We start from the raw sequence: 26,424 nt of genomic DNA, 5'->3' as shown, positions 1-26,424 counted from the left end.
CAATTGTCTCTTAATTCTCATATTATATGAATAAGAGAATTATCTATTCATTTATCAATATAAATGAGTTAATTAATTATAATTATGGTTAGTTAATCATAATAAATGTGAGAAATATGAATTGTTTATTAAAAACATAAATCATAACAATGTAGGTCATTTAATAAAATAATATAAATTATTTAATAAGAAATAAAAAATTATTTCTAATATTAGGGTATCCACATCAGTTACCTTATCTAAAATGTTATCTTAAAATTTGGATAGGATAGCTAAAATTTTTTTGTATCAACTACCCTATTCATTCTCTAAATTTAACATTTATGAATAGTATTTCTTTAAATTTAAGTTATGAATTCCATTACTTAACTATTTATTATAAAGAAGAGAGAAAAAAAATAGGGAAACTGTTATATGATATAGTAAAAAATGAATATCCAAATCTAATAAAATAATTTTTTTAATATAAATTATGTATTTTAAATAAGAAAACTGATATTATTCCAGCTTTTTCTTAATTCAACTTAAACACCATATGAGAGCTCATGTACATCGTGGAGTAATAAGCTTTAGCTTTAGCAAGTTTTTTTTGGTTTCTATAACAATTAAGTATATCGATATCTAATATATTTTTATGAGTCTGAGATTTTGTCAATAATTATTTTATTATATGAAGTAAATTAATTGTCATTATATGATTTTTATATAAAAAAACAGATAGTATGGTGTGGCAAATAAAAGTTTCTAACACGTTTTGGGTGCATTGATAAAGTTGAGAAATGAATTAAATATTTGTTAAAATTATTGAGAATTAAACAAGATATTTAGCCTTTAATTTAATATTTGTTAAGGAAACTTTTATTTTATCCCAATTTTCATTAGTTTTTCACAATGTTTAAAGACTTTTTAAGTTTCCATTTTATTTCAAAATTTTAGGGGCATGGTGATAAAACAACAAGTTTAGGGGCACGTTGAAAACGCAGCGAAAGTTAAAAGTGCAAAAATAAAAGTTTCCATTTTGTTAAATATATTTTTAAATAAATAAAATGATGAAAATATCAAATTATTTTAGGAAAAGTGCGGAAATTTGACGCCACAAGTGCAATGGATTAAGAGAGGCTCGAAGCGAAGCAAGACCAGTGAATGAAGGGGTAAGCCCCGACCGCGCCATGGCGGCAGTCTCCTCGCCTCTCATCCACTCTTGCCTCCGATCCCATTCTCCTCGTCTCGCCAGTTTGTTCCTTCCCTCGACTCTACTACGGAGGCCTCCTCACCACTTCAAATCTTTGCCGACCGGTAGTTGCCGCAGACTCGCCGTTGCATCCTCTTTTACCTCCTCCGCAGTGGAATCGGATCCTCGTCTGGCAGTCGGTCCGGCAGTCGAGGTGAGCGATGGGACCTCCGAGGTCAAAAAAGAGGAAGATTTAGTGGAGCAAAGGATCATCCTTCCAACTAATGAGTCATCCGAGAAACTACTCCGGATTCGCCACACGGTACTTTTTTTTTTCTCCCTCGTCTATTTCTCTTGTTTATTTCTATTTCTGGAAAGAGAACAAAATCCTTTTCTGCCAGTTTGTGGGTAAACTTTTTTTTTTTTACTTTCTCTCAGGAACCATCTCAAAGTTAGATTCTTATGTTGTAAGGGTATTTCCTTTTTTATCTTTATAAAATTGGATGATTTTGATTCTTTAATGCGTTCTGACATTCTCAAGAAAATATAGAGAACAAATTTTGTTGCAGAGTGGATAATCTAGTTTTGAGCGGTTATAGATAGGAAAAGTTTATGTTATATGGAATTGAAGGTTGAACTATGAAAAATTTATATTTTATGGAATTGAAGGTTAAACTATGAAATGAGTACACAAGTATAAGATGCCAGTTGTAAAAATGATGATGTTAGGGTGAATGTGCGGACATATGAAGATGCACATCATACAAAATGAAAATGTTAGAGAGTAAGTCAGGATTGCATCGGTTGGAAAAACTCTAAGAGATGCATCTAAGATGATATGAATATAATATGAATATATACTTCAGTGACCAATAAATACCCTAATTAGATGATGTAAAATTATAACAAATATACACATTAATTGAGAAGGACAACGATAACAAAAAAAAAGTTTGATTAATAACGATAAAATAAGATAAAATTTATTTAAATATATGATGATATTTTAGGAGATCAAACTTAATAGCGTAGGAAGATCCATATAATCGACTTCATTTAGTAGGATAAAGATTTGGTGGTTGTTGTAGAGATAGAAAAAGTTAAAATAAGGATAACATGTTTTAAACTTCAGCAATTTCCTAAAGGGCGCGCCTAAAGTTGTTAAATTCTCAAAAGGTGCACCTAATATCTATTTTACCGCTTCCGCCAAGTGCTGACTTTTCTCTTTCCTCTATCTCTTTCTTCTTTTTTCTTTTCTCTCTCCTTTGCATTTAACGTCTTTCCTCTCTTCTCTTGCATGTAAACATTTTTCTTCTCTTCTCTTTCATCTTTTCCATTTTTTAATTCTTTTATGATGATTTTTAAACACCAACACTGCTCTCTGGTGTTTGTTTTTAAAATAGTTGTGTTGTTTTTTAAAACAACGGTGTTGGTTTTTAAAAATCAATACCACAGCTCAACACACTAGCACCGTTGTGGTGCTAGTTTTTAAAAAACTAGTACCATGATTTAAACACCAGCACCATCAATACCTTGTGGTGTTGATTTTTTAAAAACAGTAAAGAAGCGCATATTTGGATTCCAGGGCATTGTAGAAATCCATAGGAGTTAGAATGAGTCCAATCAGAGTTCTCTAAGCCCATCAATGGTTTCAAATGAAACTCATTGATTGACTAGGAGATTTGAATTTCTGAAAAGTTGACATATAATAGAAGAGGGTAGTATGGTAATGGTATATATAGTGTCTCATCCGGAGGGTAATCAGAGGACGTCAAGTGGATAAGGGAGGTTGGTGATCCTATTGAGATGGTGGTTAAAGTAAAGGGAACAATGAGTCGACCTTGGTTTCCATGGAACCCTAACTTCTTGGGCGCCCTCGACTCCTTGGCACCCCTACTTCTCGAGTGCCCCGACTCCTTGGCACCCCGACTTCTCGGGCTCCCCTGACTCCTTGGCACCTTGACTTCTTGGGTGCCCTTGACTCCTTGGCTCCCCAATTTCTTTGGCGCCCTCGACTCCTCGACACTCCATCTTTTTAGGCACTTGTCTTCTTAATACTTGCACGAAATCTCAGAATATTTCATGAAAATGATAACTACCATGCAAATCTTAGATTATTTTAGGAAATGATAACTATTATGCAAATCTCAGATTATTTCAGGAAAAAGACAGCGACATGAATAAGTCTTAAATTATTTGAGGAATTAAATAATGATAACATGAAGATCAGAACATAAGAAAAAAGTCTGTCGTCTCCCTATAAAAGGTAGCCCTTTTCGGTGTCCAAGTTACATGCACAGATATACATCTAAAACCTAACATTGCTCTTCTTCTTTGTTCTCTAACTTGAGCGTCGTAGTGGTTACACCGAGGAACCCCTGGCTGTCATTCAACCCTCTTGTTATTGTCTACCTTCGTTCAAACTTGTAGAATCATATTACCATCCTCGTCATTTAACGATTGATGATCAAGTTGACATCAAAGCTAACTCATCGGTAATTCACTCGTCGATGTTCGTAGACAGGATGTCTATGGAAATACTGAGTTAAAAACCTGAATCAGGACGTTAAGATGGATGATGCCAAAAGACCTAACATCATCATTATGGCAACAAACGATTTTGAAAAATTGGAAGTGGCGATGGTACAAGCGGTATTAAAGGAGTTATCCTCACATTCTCCACCGGTGATCAATCCCTCAACCGAGTCATCGTCTCAGTCGATTAAAGTGACATCGGTGCACTAGAAGGTGCCCTGACCCACGGGAACACTGCTAGCGGTGTCAATTCGAGTGGGTCAATCGAGTTCAGGTCGGGTTGGGGAAAATTTTTTTAAGTCCCAACTCGAAACCCTTAAACTCGAACCCCAACCAAACCAACCCGAATAACCCAAAAACCCAATTCAAAATGACTTTTTTTTTGCTATTGTCCCTATAATTCTTCACTTTTATTTCAATACTTCATCATTATCGTACTAATATTAATATTACTATATATAAAATCATCTTAATTTTCAAAATAAAATTTGATTTATTCCTTAAAAAAAAATTCACTAAGTGATTAAACCCTAAATTAGGGTCAAATCGGGTCAACCCGAACTCGAAAATTTTCAACCTAAAATCCCTCCAACCCAAGCCCGACCCGAACCCAAAAATTCTCAACTTGAACCTGATTTTTTTTTGGTCGACTCGGGCCGGGTTCATTTTTGACACCCCTAAACGCCGCAGTCGGGTTCATTTTTGACACCCCGAAACGTCGCAGTCTACTTCTCCCATACTAATCGGTAAGTTTGTTGTGAGCGAACTTTATGTAGAATCTTTTGGTGAAACCCCTTATTGGGATCCTCCAAAGGAAAAAACCTTTGAATTTAGTAGAACGAGAGCCCTTCGAGGCCTTCCATTCTTGAGGGGCAACCTCCAAGATGAATTGCTAAGGCACTTTCGGGTGTTGTCATATCGTCAAATTTAAAAATACTTCTTTATTATATCGTATACGGATAGCGTCAAGTATCGAGTTTTCTTAACCACGTTCTCGAACTCGACGCAGAGATGGTTTAGTTGACTCCCTATCTCTTCTATTCAAACTTTGAGGAGTTTAAAGCTGTCTTTATGCAACACTTCACAACTAGTCAAAGATATAAATAAAATGTCGCATGATTTGTTCGCTCTCAAACAAAAACACAAAGAACCCTGAAAGAATATTTATAACGGTTGAATCGGGTGGCCATGGATGCTCCCCTAGTTATCCTAGAGGTACAAGTCAGTGCTTTCTCGTAAGGCTTGATTGATGGAGATTTTTTCAGGTTTTTGGTGAAAAAGCTCCCAGTCAACTTCGAAGGATTACAAGTCCGATACTTAAGTATATTCAAGTCGAGGAAGCCTAGTCCGCGAAGAGAAAAGAAGCTCTGACTCTAGCTTCTGCCCCCACTCATCCAGATCGTAGAGCCCTCCTTCGCCCTTGCGAAATTGGGGAGTTCACAAATCAGAGAGGGGAAAAAATGGTACAGACAGTGAAGGTAGCCCCAACTCCTCCCGAATCTGATCGAGCATCCCTCGGGGTGACTGAATACTGTGCCTACCATCAATCAAGTATTCACTCTACTCGGGATTACTAACAATATGCGAGGGAATTGAAATGAGTCGTTGATCAGCGGAACACCAATCAGAGTTGGCCCAGTAAAAGAAAATCTCAAAAAACCTTACAAACGCCGTCACCATCGTTATGTTGATATCAATTGATTCACAAGTCAACGATCTCATTCTCCCTCAAGGTAACCTTGAGGTTCCTCCAGTCTTGTCAAGAGGTAAAAGAGAAAGGAACAAACACAGGCAAGAACAAGATCGATGGTCGCGCGGGGGGGGGGCTGTGAACATGATCTCGGGCGGTTCCACAAATGGGGACTCCACTCGAGCACGAAAGGCTCACGGTAAAAGGCAGGGGAGTTATATTGTCAGCATCAGTCGGGAAGAGGAAAAGATCCTTCTATAAATTTCAAACCTAAAGATTTGACAGGAATTAAGCTCCCCCCATGATGATTCTTTAGTAATCAAGGTTTTTACGTAAAGAGTGTTTATTGATTCTGGTAGTTCCGTCAATATCATTTTCAAATAGCTAGCGATCAGATGCAGCTGGATGGGGAGAAACTTTATCCTATACATACTCTCCTATATGGTTTTACCGAGCATGAAGTATAATCTATCGGCCAAATTAACCTCTCCCTTTCCTTAGGGGAGGAGCCACTAATGCGAACTCCACAAACATCCTTTATTATCGTAAACACCGCCTCTGCCTACAATGTTATATTAGAGAGGCCGACATTGAGTACCTACTAAGCTGCAGTCTCCACATTTCATTAGAAAATTAAATTCCTAGTAGGAAGCTGAGTAGGAGAGGTTTAATCTAGACCGACTCACGCATGACCCATCAAACTCAAGATACTGTTGTCTAAGCCGTCCAAGAGGCGTCGATATCTCGACCGGAGGAGAATCATGAAAGTGTGCAAGTTTATCCCGATCGATCGGGTCACTTGAGTAGCTACCAATCGCCCTTCAGTGCTCAAACAAGAATTAATTGCATGTCTCTCGCGCAATCATGATGTCTTTTCCTAGTCACCGAAGGACGTTACAGGTGTTTCCCAACTATAATGATTTACCAGCTAAACATGCTGTCAGAAGTTCAGCTGGTTCAACAAAAGAAGCGAAATTTCTCACCAAGGCAGGACTAGGTGATTCAAGCGGTGATCGGCAAGTTAATGGAAGTCAAGCATATGCGGGAGGTTTAATTCCTTACTTGACTCGCTAATGAAGAGTTTGCATTGACTTTCATGACCTCAATAAAATCTGTCTAAAAGATTGCTACCCTCTGCCTTGCATTGATCAACTCATAGTTTTTACTTCCGGTTGTGAACTCATATGCATGCTGAATACTTATCAAGGTTATTACCAGATTCCCTTGGCTTCTGAAGATCAAGAAAAGACTTAAGTCCTGCCTAAACTCTCGTCGACTCGGACATAGTCAGGGTCGAGATCTTCCAAGCTGCGGTAGCGGACTCCCCTTTGCATAAGAGTCGAGTGAGTACCGTATCGCCTTGTCATTTTTAGGCCCAACCTTCCCCGACTCGGAAATAATCGGAGTCGAGATCTTCCAGGTTGCTGTAGCGGACTCCTCTCCGCATAAGGGTCGAGCGAGTACTATATCGCCTTGTCTTTTTCAGGGTCTAACCTCCCTCGACTTGGATATAGTCAGGGTCGAGATCCTTTAGGTTTCGGTAGCGGGCTTCCCTTCACACATGGATCGAGTGAGTATCATATCACCTTATCCTTTTCAGAGTCCAACCTCCCCCAACTTAGACATACTCAGGGTTGAGATCTTTCAGGCCGTGGTAGTGGACTCCCCTTCCCACAAGCGTTAAGCGAGTACCCTATCGTCTTATCATTTTCAAGGTCCAACCTCCCTCGACTCAGATATAGTCGGAGTCGAGATCTTCCAGGCTGCGGTAGCGGACTCCCTTTTGTACAAGGGTCAAGCGAGTACTGTATTGTCTTATCCTTTTCAAGGTCCAACCTCCCTCGACTCGTATATAGTCGGAGTCGAGATCTTCCAGGCTGCGGTAGTGGACTCCCCTTTGTGTAAGGGTCGAGTGAGTACTGTATCATCTTGTCTTTTTCATGGCCAACACCTCTCGACTCGGACATAGTCGGGGTTGAGATCTTTCAGGTTATGGTAGCGGACTCCCTTTCGCACAAGATTTGAGCGAGTACCGTATCACCTTATCCTTTTCAGGGTCCAACCTCCCTCGACTAGGGCATAGTTGAGGTCGAGATCTTCTAAGCTGCGGTAGTCGACTCCCCTTCGCGTAAGGGTTGAGCGTGTACCATATCATATTTTCGTTTTTAGCCCAAACTCCCTCGACTCGGACAAGGTTGGGGTCGGGATCCTTCGATCTATAACAACCACCTTCCCTTTCGTCTAAAGGGTTGAGCAGATATTATATCAATCTAGTCGCTATGATGTTAAATTGAAGAAGCATGAATTTCTCAAACCAAATCTCATTAAGTTCAAAAGAAGGGACTATTACAGTGTCCTAAAAGTTTGCTGCATCTTCATTTGGAATGCTCTCGTTGATTTTTAGCAGGTCAATGACTGGAAGAGAAGAATTGGCAGGAAGAATCTCGTTCTCTAGCAACTGCTTAAGGATGTCATCGATCCCGTGTCGCACCATTCGGATGAGGTGGGTGCTAACCATATCATAGAACTCCTCAGATCATATGAATTCTTTCTACTGGTGGCCCAACATTCCTCCTTTCCAGCTTGGTACTCGTGAAGCTCGAATATCTTGCTCTTTATCTAGTTCTTTTGAGCTCTAAGCGTTGCTTGTAGTTCCGCCATGGAGGCCTCCTAGCCTTGCGCCTCAGCGCGAGCATCCTCGATTGTAATAAGGGCAGCCTCCAACTCGCATCGCCGAGCTTCTGCCATAACCCTGGCTAACTTGGTCTCCTCTCAAGTTGCTCCTAGTTCCACTTTAAGGAGCCCAAGCTCCTTGTTAACCTCCAAATCAACCTGGATGGCCGATACCTGAGCTGTGGTGGCCTTCAATTCCGTTTGATGTGTGACAATAGCAGTTGTTAACTGGTCTATCTCCACCTGCAGTTGACTCACATTGTGCGCCACCCTAATCCTTTTTGTCGTTGCCTCCGCTGTTCCCCTTTTCAGTCGAGTGATTGTTGCCTGATCAGAAGCAGGATAAGTTGTCGCTGCAGGCGATCGATCTCCGACTGCGCGAGGGCCATCTCCTCTTTGGCCACGATCAAAACTTCCTAAGAAGGGGTTGCAGCTAACTAGATCTCTAGTTCGACTATGCGGGTATGCAACTCTTGCCTGCCCTGCTAGATCTTGGAGTATCACTGGCTGAATATCATTAGCTGAGACATATGCTTAACCCCATTTAGCAAAAGTTTCTCTGCTAAAGCCCGGATGGACATGCCCTTGGCTGCTTCTTCAATGTTCCTTCATTCAATTGTCGCTAGACCGTAGAGGGTGAGATCAGTTTGTGCTCTTCTTGAACTAGTTCTTAGGATAACTCCACGGTGATTGGGACGCCCTCTTAGCCCAACAAATTCTCCCGACGATCCGCAGAACCTAGATCCACGAGAGCGCGTGAAGGACCAGCCCTAATACGAGATTTTCTTGATTTTACAGGGGCATGAGAGCTGTGATCCTGGGAGACAGTGGGATGTGCACCAAGGGAAGATTAGCCATGACTGGGCGACTCTCTGACCTGACTTGCGCACTTGATGGCTGAACCGACAAACGGATCAATGGATCTGGGGATCCGACTAGGACTCATGTGGGAGCGGATGGACCCGAATGGTCAGCCGAGGGTGTAGACAAGCGACACCTCTTCCTTGCAATTCTAAGAGGGCTTCCGACTTCGTCGATGAAGTTGGTTTCGATGCACTAGATCGATGAATTTGAGACCTTCTCGACTCCCTCGCCGGGCTCGGTTCTCTCACCGCCAGTTGAGGAATCACCTCCGTTGGAGCTATAGCTAGGGTCGAAGGTGCTCTTTCTTCGGGTGTTGCCTTAGTAAGATCAACGATGATTGTATGGCGTGCCTCCAGCTTTACTGCAGTGAGTTTCATCACCTTGTTCAACGATGCCTTCATCATCATATCAGCTGCAAAAAACAATATGTAGATATCAAAACTGACATAAGAGAAATTCTTATAAATGATTAGCAACTGGATCTGTGTACTTTCAATCGAACACATTATCATCATTCCCTCGAATTTGCTAAGAAGATCAATAGCTTCTGGATGCACTAAAATAGCCTTGCTTCTGTAGGACCGTTGGGTCGGCTAGAAGGGTTGGTAAATAACCTGTTAATTAAGAACAAACAACCCTTCCTCGAACGATTAAGCTAACACTTGTAAAATGAATTAAGCAGATAAATAAAAGCATAAAAGTAAAGACGAGGCACCAGATGTTTACTTGGTTACAACCAAGGAGGTTGTTAATCCAAGGAAGATTAAGCTCAAAAACTCCTTCAGGCGGAGAAGCCTCTTACAGATTTAGTGCAGAAAACAGAAGCTTAACTACAACTAAAGCATACAAGTGTTTGGAAATAGAATGATCGTGATTGTTGAAAAGCTACGGACCAAGGCTATATTTATAGCCTTGGTCGGGCGCTGGATGGGTTCCGTGGGATAAAATTTATCCCCACGGTTGGATCGAGTCAGCTCGATTACGTGAAAAGTCCCTTTACGGATGGTTAGGCGCCGGACTTCCGGCGCCGGATAGTTCAGGCGCCGGGCCAAAATCAACCAGTTGACTTTTGGTCGTGCTCTCTTCTGGTTCACTCGCCTCGGTTCGGTCTTCTGCTCGAGCTTGCTTGGGTGATCTCGACATCCGGAAGGCTCACCCGAACCCGTCTTCCGGTCTTCTCGGCGTGCTCCCTCGGCTTCTCGTCCCTCGGAATTACCGCGTGTCCCTTCTCGTCCACAGTACTCATCCATGAGACTTTCCCTCGGCCGCACCCGTCTTGGAGCGCTAAGCGTCTCTTGCTCCCGAGCAATTTTCCGCTCGGCTTTCGTACCTCGGAACCACCGCACCTTCCTTCTCGTCGTGTACTCTTCCATGACACCTCGTCCCTCGGACGCGTCTTGTCCTTCTTGCGTCTTCCGCTCAGTACACGTGCTCCTAGCTCCTGCGCACTTAGACTGAGGTTAGAAACAACGCGGGACCTAACTTGTTGATCACGAAACATCCTTGGGGTTCCAACAATCTCCCCCTTTTTGGTGTGATCAACCCAAGTTAAGCTAGGGTCAACAATAGATATGAAATTAAACAGTTTATTGCAATAACATGCAACATGATAGAAAAAAATTAAATTTCAAACATTCCAAATTTTAATTTTCAATTTTTTCTACCTCCCCCTAGACTTATACTTTCCCTTCTCCCCCTTTGATCACAATAAAAATGGGGTACAAACGAAATCTAAGGGTTGACATTAAAAAAATTTTGAAACTATATTTCAATAATTTTCAGGGAAATATTTCTAAGTCAAGACAAATTTCTAAGTCATTCGACATCAAGATTAAGAAGTTTCTAAACAGAAAGCTTTATGCAAGAAAATTTCAGAGAATTAATAACATAAAGAGAAATTTTCTATGCATTTATTTATTTATATATTTTATGCTTTAATCAGAAGGTTTAAATTTCCATTTTAATTTATCAGAAATTCTTAAGTCACACTTTTTCATATTTAAAGCAAAAAATATTAAACATGCAACAATTTGTATCATGTTAATTTCTATTATTTTTTGAATTTCAAGTTCACAAAAATATTTCGATAGCATAGATTCTAACTTGATAAAATTTTTCGATGCTATAAAAAATTCTTTCGACAATGTGCAAAATTCGTTTGAAAGAATATTTTGTAATTTGCAAGAATTTTTTAATAAAAATTCTAATTTGCAAGAATTTATTAATAATAGATTTCTTAATCCGAAACACTTTTTCGATGACTCATTTTCTGAATTGCAAAACTCTTTCGAGAAAGTAATTTGTAATTCGAAAAAATATTCGAAGAAAGTTTTTGACATCATTTCTAATTTGCATAATTCTTTCGAAAAAATATTTTGCAATTTACAAAAGTTTTTCGACAAAATTTCTAACTTGCAAAATTCTTTTAATAATAATTTGCAAGGCAAGTTTGACAATTGATTTTCTAATTCGAAAAATTCTTTCGATGATTCAATTTCTGATTCGAAAGACTCTTCAGGCAATTTTTCGATTGAATCATTTAATTGATCAGAGGTTCGAGTCCATACCTGACTTACCTTTTCGGTAGTTGATTCTCCCCCTGTCGAGTTGCTTTTATCCGAAGATTCTCCCCCTTCATCACTCTCGGGATGTACTTCGGCTGTTGGGGCTGTCTTGGTAATTTCTTCCATCTCGGATTCTTCTGATGACGCTCGGTGTCTATCGAGGGGACGGCTTCAGTTGGTTCTTCGTAGAGTTTTAAGAACTTTTCCCAAAGTTTTTTTATGCTGTTGTATTCGCCAACTCTATCGAAATCTTCATTTGGTATTGCGGTTAGAATGTGAAACTTTGCACGACCGTTTGCCATTGACTCGTCACGCTGCTTCTTGTTCCAGAGGCGTAGATCGAGTCTTTCTCCGTTCGTGTTCTTCGGTGCTTCATAACCTGTCTTCATTATTAGGGAAATACCAATATCAGAGTTAAGAAATACCGTCATTTGTTGCTTCCATGAAGAAAGCTCCCCCTCGAATGCTGGTGGGTAGTCGCTAGCTCCGGCCATTGTTTTGTTGCTTCAGATGGCGGTTAGTCCTGATACCACTTGTAGGACCGTTGGGCCGGCTAGAAGGGTTGGTAAATAACCTGTCAATTAAGAACAAACAACCCTTCCTCGAACGATTAAGCTAACACTTGTAAAATGAATTAAGCAGATAAATAAAAGCATAAAAGTAAAGACGAGGCACCAGATGTTTACTTGGTTACAACCAAGGAGGTTGTTAATCCAAGGAAGATTAAGCTCAAAAACTCCTTCAGGCGGAGAAGCCTCTTACAGCGTTTAGGCACAGAAAACAGAAGCTTAACTACAACTAAAGCATACAAGTGTTTGGAAATAAAATGATCGTGATTGTTGAAAAGCTTCTGGACCAAGGCTATATTTATAGCCTTGGTCGAGCGCCTGGATGGGTTCCGGCGCCTGGGGATAAAATTTATCCCCAGCGGTTGGATCAGTCAGCTCGATCACTGAAAGTCCCTTAGGCGCCTCGGATGGTTCCGGCGCCGGACAGCTCGGCGCCGGGCCAAAAGTCAACCAGTTGACTTTTGGTCGTGCTCTCTTCTCGGTTCAGCTCGCCTCGGTCGGGTCTTTCTCGGCCCGCTTGCTTGGGTGATCTCGACATCCGGAATAGGGCTCACTCGAACCCATCTTCGGTCTTCTCGGCGTGCCACTTCTCGTCCCTCGAATTCACGCGTGTCCTTCTCGTCCACCAGCGTACTCATCCGCAGACTTCGTCCCTCGGTCGCACCCCGTGCCGACCTTCGCCCTAGCTGCGTCTCTTGCTCCCCGAGCAATCTTCCGCTCCGGCTTTCGTACCTCGGAACCACCGCGCGCACTTCCTTCTCGTCCGCCGGTGTACTCTTCCGCAGCACCTCGTCCCTCGGACGCACAGCGTGCTGTCCTTCTCGCTAGCTGCGTCTTCCGCTCGAGTACCTGTGCTCCTAAGCTCCTGCACACTTAGACACAAGGTTAGAAACAACGCAGGACCTAACTTAACTTGTTGATCACACCAAAACATCCTTGGGGTTCCAACAGCTTCAAGTGATAGTCCTTCAAAGCGGGAGGTGGGGGCAATTCTCTCTGCCACCGAGTCGTCCAAGATATGAGACTCGGGGATTTGACAAAGAAAAATTGTAATTTTCACTCCTTGTGTGAAGAGGTAAACTCCTTAATCAGGCTAATCTCAGCTTGGGATGAAAAGAAAAAGACCCATCTTCCATCTTCTTTCGGTAAAATAAGAAATAGAAGATGCAAGGGGAAAACATAATATGATACAAACGGATTACTACCCCAGTTAAGATGCGGAAGGAATTGGTGTCAAGCTGCGATAATGAGATATGAAAATATTGTGATATTTCGATAAAAAAAAATAGGATAGGGAAATATAACCCACTCAACATATGACTTCAGAAGAAGGTCACAAAACTCGAAGAAGGATGGTCTGGCCAATCATTACCATTCGGAAGCCCTAATAGATGGTCGGTTGAAATCTCATAGGTAGTCCTTAATCGATCCAAGGATGCATTAGGAAAGCTTGATATAGTGGATCTATACCAAAGAGCAGAAGAAAATTCTCCGGCCATGAAGTACACTTCTAGACTACCAAAGTGCAAAGAAGAATCGTAGGGATGAACTAAATAGGTAGGAAGGAGAGCTCAGAGACGAAGAAGATTAAGGACGGAAAATGCATAATCAATGATTATCTGCAAGGACATTCTTATCTGACCTAATATAACCCGACTAGCTGAATAGAGATCATTGGATCTCTGTGTTACATGAGCGGGATAAATTTCCAACCATAGAATCAAGCACATGGAGTAAATCAAATCTAAGTAATCATTAGTTGGTGAAAGACACTTAGTCTTTGCGGGTCATATCACATTAATGTGATGCAACCTCGAAGACACTAGTGGATTATGGCTCGAGAATCGAGATGGATGATGCAGACGATGTTTTTAAAAAGAGTGGCTGCATTTAATGACATAATGACGGAGGCATGTTGACATTTAATACGTAATCTTTTCAGAAATGCGCAAGCGATCCATCACGTGACTTAGGTAATCGAGGCAGCTGGAATTATTCCGATTGCACACCGGTCCTATTAGTCGGATTTTCGCCTCCTTCGACTAGACTTGAAGGGAGACTTGTGATTCGGAGGGTAATTAGAGGGTGCCATATGGATAAGCGTGGTTAGTGATCTTCTTGTGATGGTGGTTCAAGCAAAGGAAAAACCGAGTCGACCTTAGCTTCCTTGGCACCCTTGACTTCTTAGGCGCCCTGACTCCTTGGCCACCCTGACTTCTTGGGCGCTCCCGACTCCTTGGCACCTCAACTTTTTGGCCACCCCGACTTCTTAGGTACCCTCGACTCTTCAACACTCCATCTTTTTAGGTGCTTGTCTTCTTGATAATTGCATGAAATCTCATATTATTTCAGGAAAAGGATTATCATCACATAAATCTTAAATTATTTCAGGAAAAAATAACTATCACGCAACTCTCGGATTATTTTAGAAAAAAGACAGAATCCCTAATATTGCTCTTCTTCTTTGTTTTCTAACTTGAGAGTCAGAGTGACTATGCCGGGGAACCCTCATTGTCATTCTAACCCTCTTCTTATTGTCTACCTTCGTCCAGGCTTGTAGAATCATCTTACTATCCTCATTGTCATTTATGTAGGGGATCGGTGGCCGGCTAGAAGGGGGGTTGAATGGACGGCGCCCCCAAATCGATCGCTTCCTACGTATTCGTTAGTTGCACAGCGGAATAATACAAAACTAAAATACGAATACAAAAGCTAAAGACAAAGAAAGGAAATGCAAACAAATACACGTCAATGTAACGTGGTTCGGAGATAACTTGCTCCTACTCCACGGCTGCCCGTAAGGTGGACGATCCCGATCCTTCGGTGGATTAACCCCCGGCAAACTCCGGCTACTCAAGCAACTCCTTGTGGGTGGAGAAACCTCACCACAACACCAACCAAGAACACTTGGACACAAGAGAACCTTGAGCATTTTGGTGACTACTAATTAGGCTTTAACCAAGTCTAATTTCGTCACCTTGGCCGGCCATCCCAAGCTCCTTCTTATAGAGTTTGGAAGAAATCAACAAGCTGATTTGCCCGTTACTAGTCGACTGGTCCTTGCACCAGTCGACTGGTGTCAGCCCAACGACATGCCAACGACTATCTTCCTGTCGACTGGTCCCAGGACCAGTCGACTGATCCCAGCCATTTCGGGCACAGAGAGCTTCTGTGCTCACCACAAGTCGACTGATCCCAGTACCAATCGACTAGTACAATCCTATACCTAGGGTTCCCATTCCGAGTACATTTCTCTCAGCACTCGGACCCTCACGACTCACTTGACTCTTTTTTGCAACCTTAACCTCTTGCCTTCAAGCCTACTTCCTTTGGCTCTCGTCCCTCGAATGCATCTAAGCCCGCGGCTCGTACCCAATACCATCCTTCGCGTATGCCTCGAAGTCGTTTCCCTTGGCCCTTGTCCTTGCTGCCTTGTCCACGGTCCCTCGAATGCATATAAGCCCGTGGCTCATCCCCAATGCCATCCTTCACCGGACCCGAAGCCATCAACCTGAGTCACATGTGTATCCTGCAGTCCTGTACAACTCAAGTACACATATCAAATACAAGGGTGAACCTAACTTAAACCCTTTGCCCAAACACCAAAACACATGGTCGCACGCACCATTGGGATTGCTCCAACAATCTCTCCCTTTTTGATGTTTGCCAATACGTTTAAGTTAGGGAAAACATAATAGCAAAATAATATGCTAAAAATAATGGACTTACGATGCCGAGACTACACACTTGGACTTACTCTGCCGAATGAACTTACGTTGCCAAGGCTACACACTTTGACTTACACTGCTAAATGGATTTACGATGCCAAGGCTACACACTTGGACTTACAATGCCGAATGAACTTACGTTGCCAAGGCTACACATTTGGACTTACACTGCCGAAACAAAATGCAACATGCATTGGAACCTATTCCAAGGCTTCCCCTACACTTAAGCTCTCCAATGAGTTAGGATTTTCACACAGGGATTTTTAAGAACTTATCACAAGGCTCTCCCTACGCAAAAGCACTAAGATTTTCCCAACTAAATCTTACTTCTCCCCCTTTGCCTAACATTCAAAAAACTCTCCAACAATATCCCAATTGTTGAAAACTTGTCGTCCAAATTGACCCTAAACTCATGTATTTATCCCCCATGGATCCCATACATCTAAACGAGTTGACACGGTCAAGAACAACGCTGAAAAACACTATCAGGCTGGTATCAGTCGACTGCCCCTTGGTACCAGTCAACTGATCCTATTGAAATCAACACACAGAAGCATTCTGTGTTCGAAAAACACTGTTACACTGATATCTGCACCAATCGACTGATACCCTATTTATGAAAAAATCAGCCTTTTCTGGTCTACTTCAGAAATGCACAAGAAATTCCACAGACCTCCAAAAATCCTCAAATTTTGTAGAGAGGTCTATTGTACCCATGTCTGCTTGGGAAAAATACATTACAAAATGTATCTATGACCAATCCCAAGATTGACACAAAATTCAAAACTAGCTAAATGGTTTAATTGAACCTTAACCTAAAGTCCTAGTTTTGACTTCCTCTTGATGTATTTGCCCATACGAACCCACAATGCATCCCTAGCATTGGTTTATATGACATCTATTCACCCAAAAACAATTATCATGCTATATGACTCCAATGTTATATTTCTAAGAATGAAACACAACCCAATTGTGCTAAATCACTAAGGTTGAGACTCAAATCCGTCTTCAAATCTTTTGGCACATTCCATAACCCATCTAGAATCCCAAGTAGTACCCACTTGAGATCCATTTGCCATGGGTCCCAAATTGACTCTTTGAGCTCCCCCTAGAGCTCTTAACCTTAGCCACCTCCCTAGGTGACTCATCCACAATTGCTAGGTCACATCGGTGCACCTTCGGTGACACTTGGCTTACAAAACTAACCTTCTTAACCTTGGACACCGTGCCCTTGGTTAATTTCTTCTTACCACTAAATGACTTTCCTTTGCCATTTATTGACTTCTCCTTGCTATAGTCATATGCAACCCTAGCATAAGACTTTCCCTTAGCCTTGGAGAACTCTCCCTTGCCATAATCATTTGCCACCTTAGCATATGATCTCTCCTTGCCTTAAAGGGACTAGATCGGTATCCCAAGCCCAATCTATCATGGTTGGGTTTTTGGCTACCCAACACCATATATAATTCCTTAGATCCAACATTGAATCTCTTAAGGAATTGTTCTAACTTATCAAGCTTTTCTCTTAAAGCTTGATTCTCCTTCTCTAGGTTCCTAACCCTAGAGTTAATTTGTCCAAATTGGACATTCCTAGACCTACCCATTCTAGGCATGTGTCTCCCCTTCTTGGGATTAATGCCTTGGTGTTCCTTAGGTCTACCATTTCTAGATTTATCATGCATGACTTTCCTAGGATTTTGATCTACATTAACCCTATTCCTATCATGATATTTAAAACCAAAATTTTGCATGGGCATATAATGATAACCAAAATCATTTCTCCTAGCATGCATGGGAACATAAGACTTTGAATTGGACTTTGAATTGCGATTCAAATTAGGGTATACCTCCCTTACCCTTGAAGCTCCCCCTTGACTTGAGCTCTTCTTCTTCTTCTCCCATTTCTTCAATTGTTCCAACTTCTTGAGCTCTCCCTTCCTAGGGCATTTTGTGTGGTAGTATCCCTTCTCCCCACACGTGAAGCACACAATGGGCAATCTCCTCCTTTGGGCTTCTTCATTCCTACAACCCTTGTTAGTGTTTAAATTAACTTGAATGGGTTTAAGAGTTACCTTCTTCTTACCCATTAGGCACCTACTCTTGTAGTGCCCCTTTTCATTACAACCGAAACAAATGATGTGGTCCTTTGACTTGACTTCGGTGGAGGTGCTTGCTAGGTTGACCACTTCCAAGACCTCTTCTTCATCCTCTTCACTTGTCTTGGATTCTTCTTCAACCTTTGAGGATGTCTCCTCATCTACACTAGTGGATGACATTTCTTCATCCTTCTCCTCTTCGGATGTTGAGCATGGCTCAACTTCCGGTTGCTCAACCTCCTCTCCTTGAGTAATTGAATCCATCTTCTTGGGCTCTACCTCTTCATGTGTAGGCAAAAGTTCCTCTCTTAGAACTTTCTTCAACTTACTCCACAACTCGTGGGCGTTCTTGTATTCACCTACACGACTTATCATGTTAGAGGGAAAAATTTCAATCAATATTGATATTACCTTTGAATTTGCCTCCGATCGTGTGGTTTGCTCCTCCGTCCAATGTCGTGGTCGGAGCTTCTTCCCTTTCTTGTCCTTCGGGACTTCAAATGGTTCTTCCACCACCATCATTATGTCCCAATCCGTCTCGAAGAAATTCTTCATCTTCACCATCCAAAAGGTGATGTCCCATAAGCTTCCTCCTTCAAACTTTGGCGGATCAATTAAGCCGGTCATCTTTGCTTCCTTGGCTGTTAGTCTAATGGAGAGCGTCCCGCTCTGATATCACTTGTAGGGAATCGGTGGCCGGCTAGAAGGGGGGTTGGATAGACGGCGCCCCCAAATCGTTCGCTTCCTACGTATTCGTTAGTTGCACAGCGGAATAATACAAAACTAAAATACGAATACAAAAGCTAAAGACAAAGAAAGGAAATGCAAACCAATACACGTCAATGTAACGTGGTTCGGAGATAACTTGCTACTACTCCACGGCTGTCTGTAAGGTGGACGATCCCGATCCTTCGGTGGATTAGCCCTCGGCAAACTCCGGCTACTCAAGCAACTCCTGGGTGGAGAAACCTCACCACAACACCAACCAAGAACACTTGGACACAAGAGAACCTTGAGCACTTTGGTGACTACTAATTAGGCTTTAACCAAGTCTAATTTCGTCACCTTGGCCGGTCATCCCAAGCTCCTTCTTATAGAGTTTGGAAGAAATCAACAAGCTGATTTGCCCGTTACTAGTGGACTGGTCCTTGCACCAGTCGACTGGTCCCAGGACTAGTCGACTGATCCCAGCCATTTCGGGTACAGAGAGCTTCTTCGACTAATCCTAGTATCAGTCGACTGGTACAACCCTATACTTAGGGTTCCCATCCCGAGTACATTTCTCTCAGCACTCGGACCCTCACGACTCACTTGACTCTTCTTTGCAGCGTTGACCTGTTGCCTTCAAGCCTACTTCCTTTGACTCTCGTCCCTCGGATGCATCAAAGCCCGCGGCTCGTCCCCAATGTCATCCTTCGCGTATGCCTCGAATCGCTTCCCTCGGTCCTTGTCCTTGCTGCCTTGTCCACGGTCCCTCGGATGCATACAAGCCCGCGGCTCATCCCCAATGCTATCCTTCACCGGACCCGAAGCCATCAACCTGTGTCACATGTGTATTCTGCAGTCCTGCACAACTCAAGTACACATATCAAATATAAGGGTAAACCTAACTTAAACCCTTTGCCCAAATACCAAAACACATGGTCGCACGGACCATTGGGATTGTTCCAACAATTTAGTGATTGGCGATCAAGTTGGCAATAAAACCAACTTACTAGTGATTCACTCGTCGGTGTTCGCGGGCAGATCAGTGCCTATATATGGTTCTGACATCCCTATGATAAGTTATGTGTATGTACTAATTGCTTTAAAGTTATAAACTTTGAAAACTTTCTGATCACTTTTATTAATGACTTCAAGCTGATATCTTTGGGCACATATAGACTCCGGGGCAATTTAGAAACACTTGGAATGGGGCCGATCAATGGATTTTGACCGAACCCATTGATTGAAGATTTTGAATTGCTGATACATTGGCATGTAATAGAAGAACAGAGTGTGGAGAAGGTAGATATGGTGTGCAAGCCTCATCCTAAAATTTGTAAACGAAATTATGGTTGAAGCTAGCACCACCGAGTGATTTTTTAAAATAAATTTAATTTAATTTATTATTTTTATTAATTTAAATTTTTATTCTTTTGTAAATATACATTAAAAAATCAAAAAAAATATTTTTAACATTTTTTTATTAACCTTTTGTATTTTTATTTTTTTTTTAAATTTTAAATTTTAAAATAAGAATGGTAAATTTAGAGGATTATTCTAAATTTAATAATTAAATTTTAACACAAATTAATTTAAGTCATCAATATCTTTTATATGGAAGTCACTAATAATATAATTAAATTTTTATTTTTTCTTTATCTGGATCGCACACATTAGAGAAAAGAGGAAAAAAAAAAAAAAAAAAAAAGAGAGAGGAGAGATATTTTGGAAAAAGATAGTGGGTCAGCATTTGATAGGAGAGGTAAAATGGGAATGAGGTGCGCCTTTTGGAAAAATGAAACTTAAGTGGTACCTTTTGGGCATTCAGAAATTTTAAATGCGCTATTTGAGAAATTGCCGTTTAAACTTCAAGGATGAAACATTCGTGAAACAATTTATATTCCTTATCTAAAATGATCTAGGTATTTAAAAGAATGCTTTCATATTTTTTGAGTTTATATTCTGCGGTTTAAGAATGTTTGACAGTGAGAAAATCATTCGCCATGGATGAGTTGTACATTTCCATAAAAATATATTGCAAAAAACGCACTATTTTGTTCAGTTGCTATGAACGGTTATGTGGCTTGCCAACTATGTCACTCAGATTTGAGTACAAGTAGTTGATATGGGTGTCGATCTAAGTGCCCAACACAGTCTTTTCTAAGCACTTTTACATGTGATCAAAAGGAATACGAGGGTGTGAGGGTGTCAACATGGAATGTTAGTGTCTAATGTCTTCCATTTATATGGAGTAAATATTGTTTTAGAATATCAATACTTAACCCAAAGATGCAGCTTTTGTGTTAGAACTATATGTTTGCATTATAATGATGTATTAGGAATTAGAAGGTAGAAATTAAGCTCCTAGTTGTCCTACTAACATTAGTACAACTGTTATAGTTTTTGCATTTCTCTGCAGTGTGCACATGTTATGGCGATGGCTGTTCAGAGGCTCTTCCCTGGTTCTAAAGTGGCCATAGGTCCGTGGATAGATAATGGCTTTTATTATGATTTTGATATGGAGCCTTTGGCGGATAGAGACCTAAAGAGAATAAAGAAGGAAATGGTGAGTTTAAATGATTTTTTGAATTTAGGTTATAGATTTGAAGTTTCACAAGCATATTCATTAGCTTATTGTTTCAGGGTACAGAATTCATTTCTTACATCATCTGTAGGATCGAATTATTAGTCGGAATCTGCCGTTAATAAAAGAAGAAGTCTCCAGAGAAGAGGCCAAGATACGGATTATGGCTCTTAATGAGCCTTATAAGTTGGAAATATTGGAAAGTATAAAGGAAGAGCCTATTACGATTTATCATATAGGTAACTTTGGATTTTTTTTTTGTTAACTTGTCATAAATTCATGAAATTCCCAACAGGTATTATGACTAAGAAACAATATAAGCATCCATGATAGATTATAAACAGCACTTTGACTTTTGCTTATCTTGTAAATGCCGTTTCCTCACCTAACTGCCCATCATGCAGGAAACGAATGGTGGGATCTTTGTGCTGGACCCCATGTGGACTCAACTGGACATATAGACAAAATGGCTATTGAACTGGAATCTGTTGCTGGAGCCTACTGGCGAGGTGATGAGAATAAACCCATGTTGCAAAGGATATATGGAACAGCATGGGAGACTGAAGAACATTTAAAAGCTTTCCTTTATTTAAAGGAAGAGGCAAAGCGACGTGATCATAGGCGTCTTGGTCAGGATCTCGATCTGTTCTCTATACAGGTACATCTCCATTAACTGTAATGATAGCTAGGTGATACATGTTCATGCAGTAACCTTCTATAGGACCTTTTACACAACACGTCATCATAGTAAGATGCTATCTTTACAGTAGATAAGTGGAAAATAAATGAACTGTTGAAAGTAATTTCAAAATACTATTTCAGTGGCTGCTTATTTCGGTCTGTTTGCTGTGCCTATAAAGGATTGTCAAATATTCCTCTTACCTTGACAGGAAGATGCAGGTGGAGGGTTGGTGTTTTGGCATCCAAAAGGTGCCATCATGAGGCACCTTATTGAAGATACATGGAAAAAAATTCACCTGGACCATGGTTATGAGCTACTTTACACTCCCCATGTTGCCAAGGTTGATCTATGGAAAATCAGTGGCCACTTGGAATTTTACAGAGAAAATATGTATGATCAGATGAACATAGAAGATGAACTCTATCAACTTAGGCCAATGAATTGTCCTTACCACATATTGGTTTACAAAAGGAAACTGCAATCATACAGGGATCTTCCCATCAGAGTTGCTGAGTTGGGAACAGTATACCGATACGAATTGTCTGGTAGCTTGCATGGACTGTTTCGGGTGCGAGGGTTTACTCAGGTACCTCTGGATAAGTTCATTATGCTGTATATTTGTTGTACAACCTTAATTGTGTTAGTGGTTTGAATTCAAACTTTGTTTTCATGTAGGATGATGCACACATTTTCTGTTTGGATGACCAAATTAAACATGAGATCAGGGGTGTTCTTGATTTAACAGAGAAGATATTGCTTCAATTTGGTTTTAGAAAGTATGAAGTTAATCTTTCAACCCGGCCAGAGAAATCTGTTGGCAGCGATGATATATGGGAAAAAGCAACTTCTGCCTTAAGAGATGCTCTCGATGACAAAGGTTGGCATTATCAGATTGATGAAGGTGGTGGTGCTTTCTATGGTCCAAAAATTGATCTAAAGATTGAAGATGCTCTTGGAAGGAAATGGCAATGCTCAACAGTGCAGGCAAGCTATTTGGAAATTTTCTTATTCAAATTCGTTAAGTCTCTTTTGAATGAGCATGTGAGCTAACTGATGCTAGTTTAGGTTGATTTCAATCTGCCAGAGCGGTTTGACATGTCATATGTTGACTCCAATGCTGAAAAGAGACGTCCTATTATGATCCACAGAGCTGCGCTTGGGTCCCTCGAGAGATTTTTTGGTGTCCTTATAGAGCATTATGCTGGCGACTTTCCACTATGGATTGCTCCGATCCAAGCTCGGATTTTACCTGTAACTGATACTGAGGTGTGCTCTATGATTCATATTGAGTATTCTATCAAGATTTAAGTCAACGCTTGATTGTGTTATTTTTCTCTGAGAGATTCTTTTTTCTTGTTCAAATGAAATTTCATTGTCCTTGGAAATTTGACCCTGGCCCAAGTTTAATCTCGGTTAGTTAGAATGGAGATATTTGACAACCTGAATTGCCTCCAATTAGTTGTTAGTTCATAGTTCTTGTAATGTTTTCCACGACCTGTTCATGAATTTGTCACAAGTGCCCAAGTAAGTTTATATGTAGATGTTAGATTGTTTACATAAATCATTCCTAAAACTTGTCTTAATCCGTCCTCGCACAACATTATTTTCAGGTCCAGTACTGCACTGAGATTGTCTCAAAACTCAGTTCTACAGGCATTCGAGCTGAGATATGCCATGGTGAGCGCCTACCGAAACTCATAAGGAATGCAGAAAAACAGAAAGTGCCTTTGATGGCTGTTATTGGGCCAAGAGAAGTCGAGACTCACACAGTAACTATTAGGTCAAGGTTTGGAGGTGAACTAGGAACCATGACGATTGACGAGTTCATCAGTAGAATCAAGTCGGCAGCGGAAAAAAGAAGATTCTTATAAAAAGGTCATGAATCATCCTAACCAAGTTTGTTCAGTCATCAAAAAAACTTAGATGTATGCTCAAACATAGCCATGCAAATTTTGTGCATTATTTTCTGTGACTTAGATACTATTTTGTATGCACTATATATTTTGTTTGATCGTTTAAAAACGCAGTGGAAAATGCTTTTAAGACAGATTAAATAACAAGTTAGCAAAATAAAAATGAATTCAGTTAAAAAAAACAATGATTGGAAAATATAGAATGGCTTTTTAAAATGTTTGCACAGTAGAAATAAAAAAAGAGAAATATGCTCCTGTCTGAAAGCGTAACGAGATGGAGAGCTGGGACGGCGGGCGGTGACTCCGGAGAAAAGATAGGCGATGACTCTGGGAAAGGTGAATAACAATGAATTTGAGAAATTCAAAGCAGATTTCGAAGAATTTTAGTCAAAAATATCTCCTAGCGACGAGAATAGTAAGTTGAAGCTAGATCTGAGAAACCCAAAACAGATCTAGGAAAGACTCCGGCGAATTAGGATACCGTGATGAAGAAATCCACAGGGGTGGGAATCATAGACGGATGCTATCACCTCCTGCGTATCATAGAACTAACCGGTAAAGCATTAATGACCTAAGACCGGGGTGGGAATCCCTGACTAGGCCCTCCGACGTTCAAGTCAGTCTTCTCTCTTCTTAGTAAGAAGAAAAATAAGTACAGTAAAACTGAAGTGGAACTAGGGTTTTGGTGGTGGCGTTGGGCGTACCTTGCCAACGGAGAGGATTCCCCTTTTTATACCACCTCATGTAACCTCCGTAATCATGAGGTGGACTACGGTTTGTTAGAGTTTGTTATGAGATGACGTAAGCACTTGTAATAATAGTTTAATGAATCTTTTTTTGTACCCCAGATGCACCTTTTTTATCGTCTAGTGCACTTATAGAAGTTTCTAGAAAATGTCTCCCTTTAAATTAACCAAATTGTCATAGGATCATATATTATTCTCATATGGTTCATACATCACATATATTTAGTTATAATACTCCTTATTGGCTATGTTTATGAGATTTAATAAATGTAAGTGTCTTTATGGCCGGCCAGATTTTGCCAGGTTGATCTCATACTAATAGCCTTATAAAGGTGCGTGTTGATATACCCGTCCAGGATTATATCACCGAGTGTATTGTGTCTATGTCTGACCAGATATTTCTAAGCCGAGCCCCTTCTGACACCCTTAGTTGGTACATCTACTTGCTTGCCCGAGATATATTACCGAATGAGTTATGTTTATTCTCGGCCGGGATTCTATTATCGGGCGTAATATGCTTATATTGTGTTTATGCCCGCTCAGGCTTTGCCTATTGAGTCATGTTGGGTCTTATGATATGCAATCAGTCTTGCTTGACCGACTACAGAGATTGCTTAGGGATGTACGCCTTTAAGCTCAACAGGGCTTTGCTTTCTAAGCGTTCTAGGTTCATTGACCCTCTGTTATTTTAACTTGGCCAGTACTTTATGCTCGGTCGAACCTCTACTACTGAGCGTATCTGAACACGCTAATCCTTTGTTTGTTTTAGTTCAGTCGGGCTTATATTCTCGGTCGGTATTTCATGCTCGATCGAGGCTTCCCTGCTGGGCATAGGTGCGCTTGCTAATACTTCACTCATTTGGGTTTATCCGACACTATATGCTCGGTCAAGCTTTGTCTGCCAAATATACCCACTTGCATTGTGCGTTCCGTTAATTTTATCCCGGCCGGTCCTATATTTCCGATCGGGATTCGCTTACTGAGCGCATCCATCTTATCCGGGCCTCCCTATTTCTTCCCTCTTCTCTATCCTCTTTCACATTATTACACGAGATCCACTCCTTATAACCCATATCACTAGCCTCCCCTTCAAGTATAGTCGAAGGAGGTGTATCCGACTGACTAGACCTGAGTCTTTTTTATCTTTTTGTTAAATACCAATCTTTCCTGAACCTTTCATATCCATGACAGCGATCTCGTGACTTCTGCTATAGTGATCCCGTGACCCCTGCTACCATGATCCCGTGACCTCTACTATAATGATCTCGTGACACCTTCAGCCATTTAAATAAACGTGTGATCATATCTCCTACAACATCAAGTTTGGCTCCTCCTTGTTTTACTTCTTCTCTAAAGATTCTAGTGGAAGTTATAGCCTCAGATCCCTCCTCCCGGGATCAACCATTATTTTAGGAGGAGAAGGCCTTAGCTGAAGCCCCCCAAGCTCTAGACCTGCATCATTCTTACCAAAGAAAACTAGAGGCGCGCTTATTAGCAGTTCGGTCTGCAATCCAATCAGAAAGGGCTTTACGGGAAAAGACTTATCTAGATTTGAAGCTAAAGACTGAGGAGTTGGATGATCTAAGAGGCCAATACACTTCAGAGATAACCGTTCTATCCAGACAAATTCATGTATATGGTTTACTAATATCTCAACAACAACGAGTCTTAGACCAACAGAAGGCCGAGGTGTATCTCTTACAAGCCGAGTTGGATCAGATTAGTTCAGAGATGACCCTTTAGTCACATGTTTGGGAGGGTGCACCATACAAGCACCAAAGGATAGGACGAGCCTCACCTTTCTGCCCGGGTTGCGACTCTATTACTCGCCTTCACTTAGAATGGGAAGAGTAATCGGGCGGTTCCCACTAGATTCTGTTGGATGACAAATTTGTAAGGAACTA

The 26,424-nt window shown here is 41.0% G+C and overlaps 1 protein-coding gene across 1 annotated transcript; it reads left to right on the top strand.

Annotated features, from left to right (window-relative positions):
- The first annotated feature begins 1,103 nt into the window (after window positions 1-1,103).
- Window positions 1,104-23,908, top strand: LOC122056536 (threonine--tRNA ligase, chloroplastic/mitochondrial 2-like). The gene is made up of 8 exons (XM_042618533.1): window positions 1,104-1,493; window positions 21,015-21,161; window positions 21,271-21,418; window positions 21,584-21,837; window positions 22,070-22,447; window positions 22,537-22,845; window positions 22,927-23,127; window positions 23,472-23,908. The coding sequence occupies exons 1-8, from the start codon at window positions 1,170-1,172 to the stop codon at window positions 23,730-23,732; spliced, it is 2,022 nt and encodes a 673-aa protein (XP_042474467.1). The 5' UTR covers window positions 1,104-1,169; the 3' UTR covers window positions 23,733-23,908.
- The last annotated feature ends 2,516 nt before the right edge of the window (window positions 23,909-26,424 follow it).

Source organism: Zingiber officinale, chromosome 3B (assembly GCF_018446385.1).
Source record: "Zingiber officinale cultivar Zhangliang chromosome 3B, Zo_v1.1, whole genome shotgun sequence".
Taxonomy (NCBI): domain Eukaryota; kingdom Viridiplantae; phylum Streptophyta; class Magnoliopsida; order Zingiberales; family Zingiberaceae; genus Zingiber; species Zingiber officinale.
The sequence above is the reverse complement of the archived record's forward strand: the minus strand, read 5'-3'. Positions and strand labels throughout refer to the sequence as shown.

Excerpts from the sequence above, each read along its gene's own strand:
- LOC122056536 (XM_042618533.1), top strand. The coding sequence starts at position 1,170 with ATGGCGGCAGTCTCCTCGCCTCTCATCCACTCTTGCCTCCGATCCCAT. Across the intron at positions 22,448-22,536 it reads GGGTGCGAGGGTTTACTCAG|GATGATGCACACATTTTCTG; the intron begins GTACCTCTGGAT and ends GTTTTCATGTAG. Across the intron at positions 23,128-23,471 it reads TACCTGTAACTGATACTGAG|GTCCAGTACTGCACTGAGAT; the intron begins GTGTGCTCTATG and ends CATTATTTTCAG.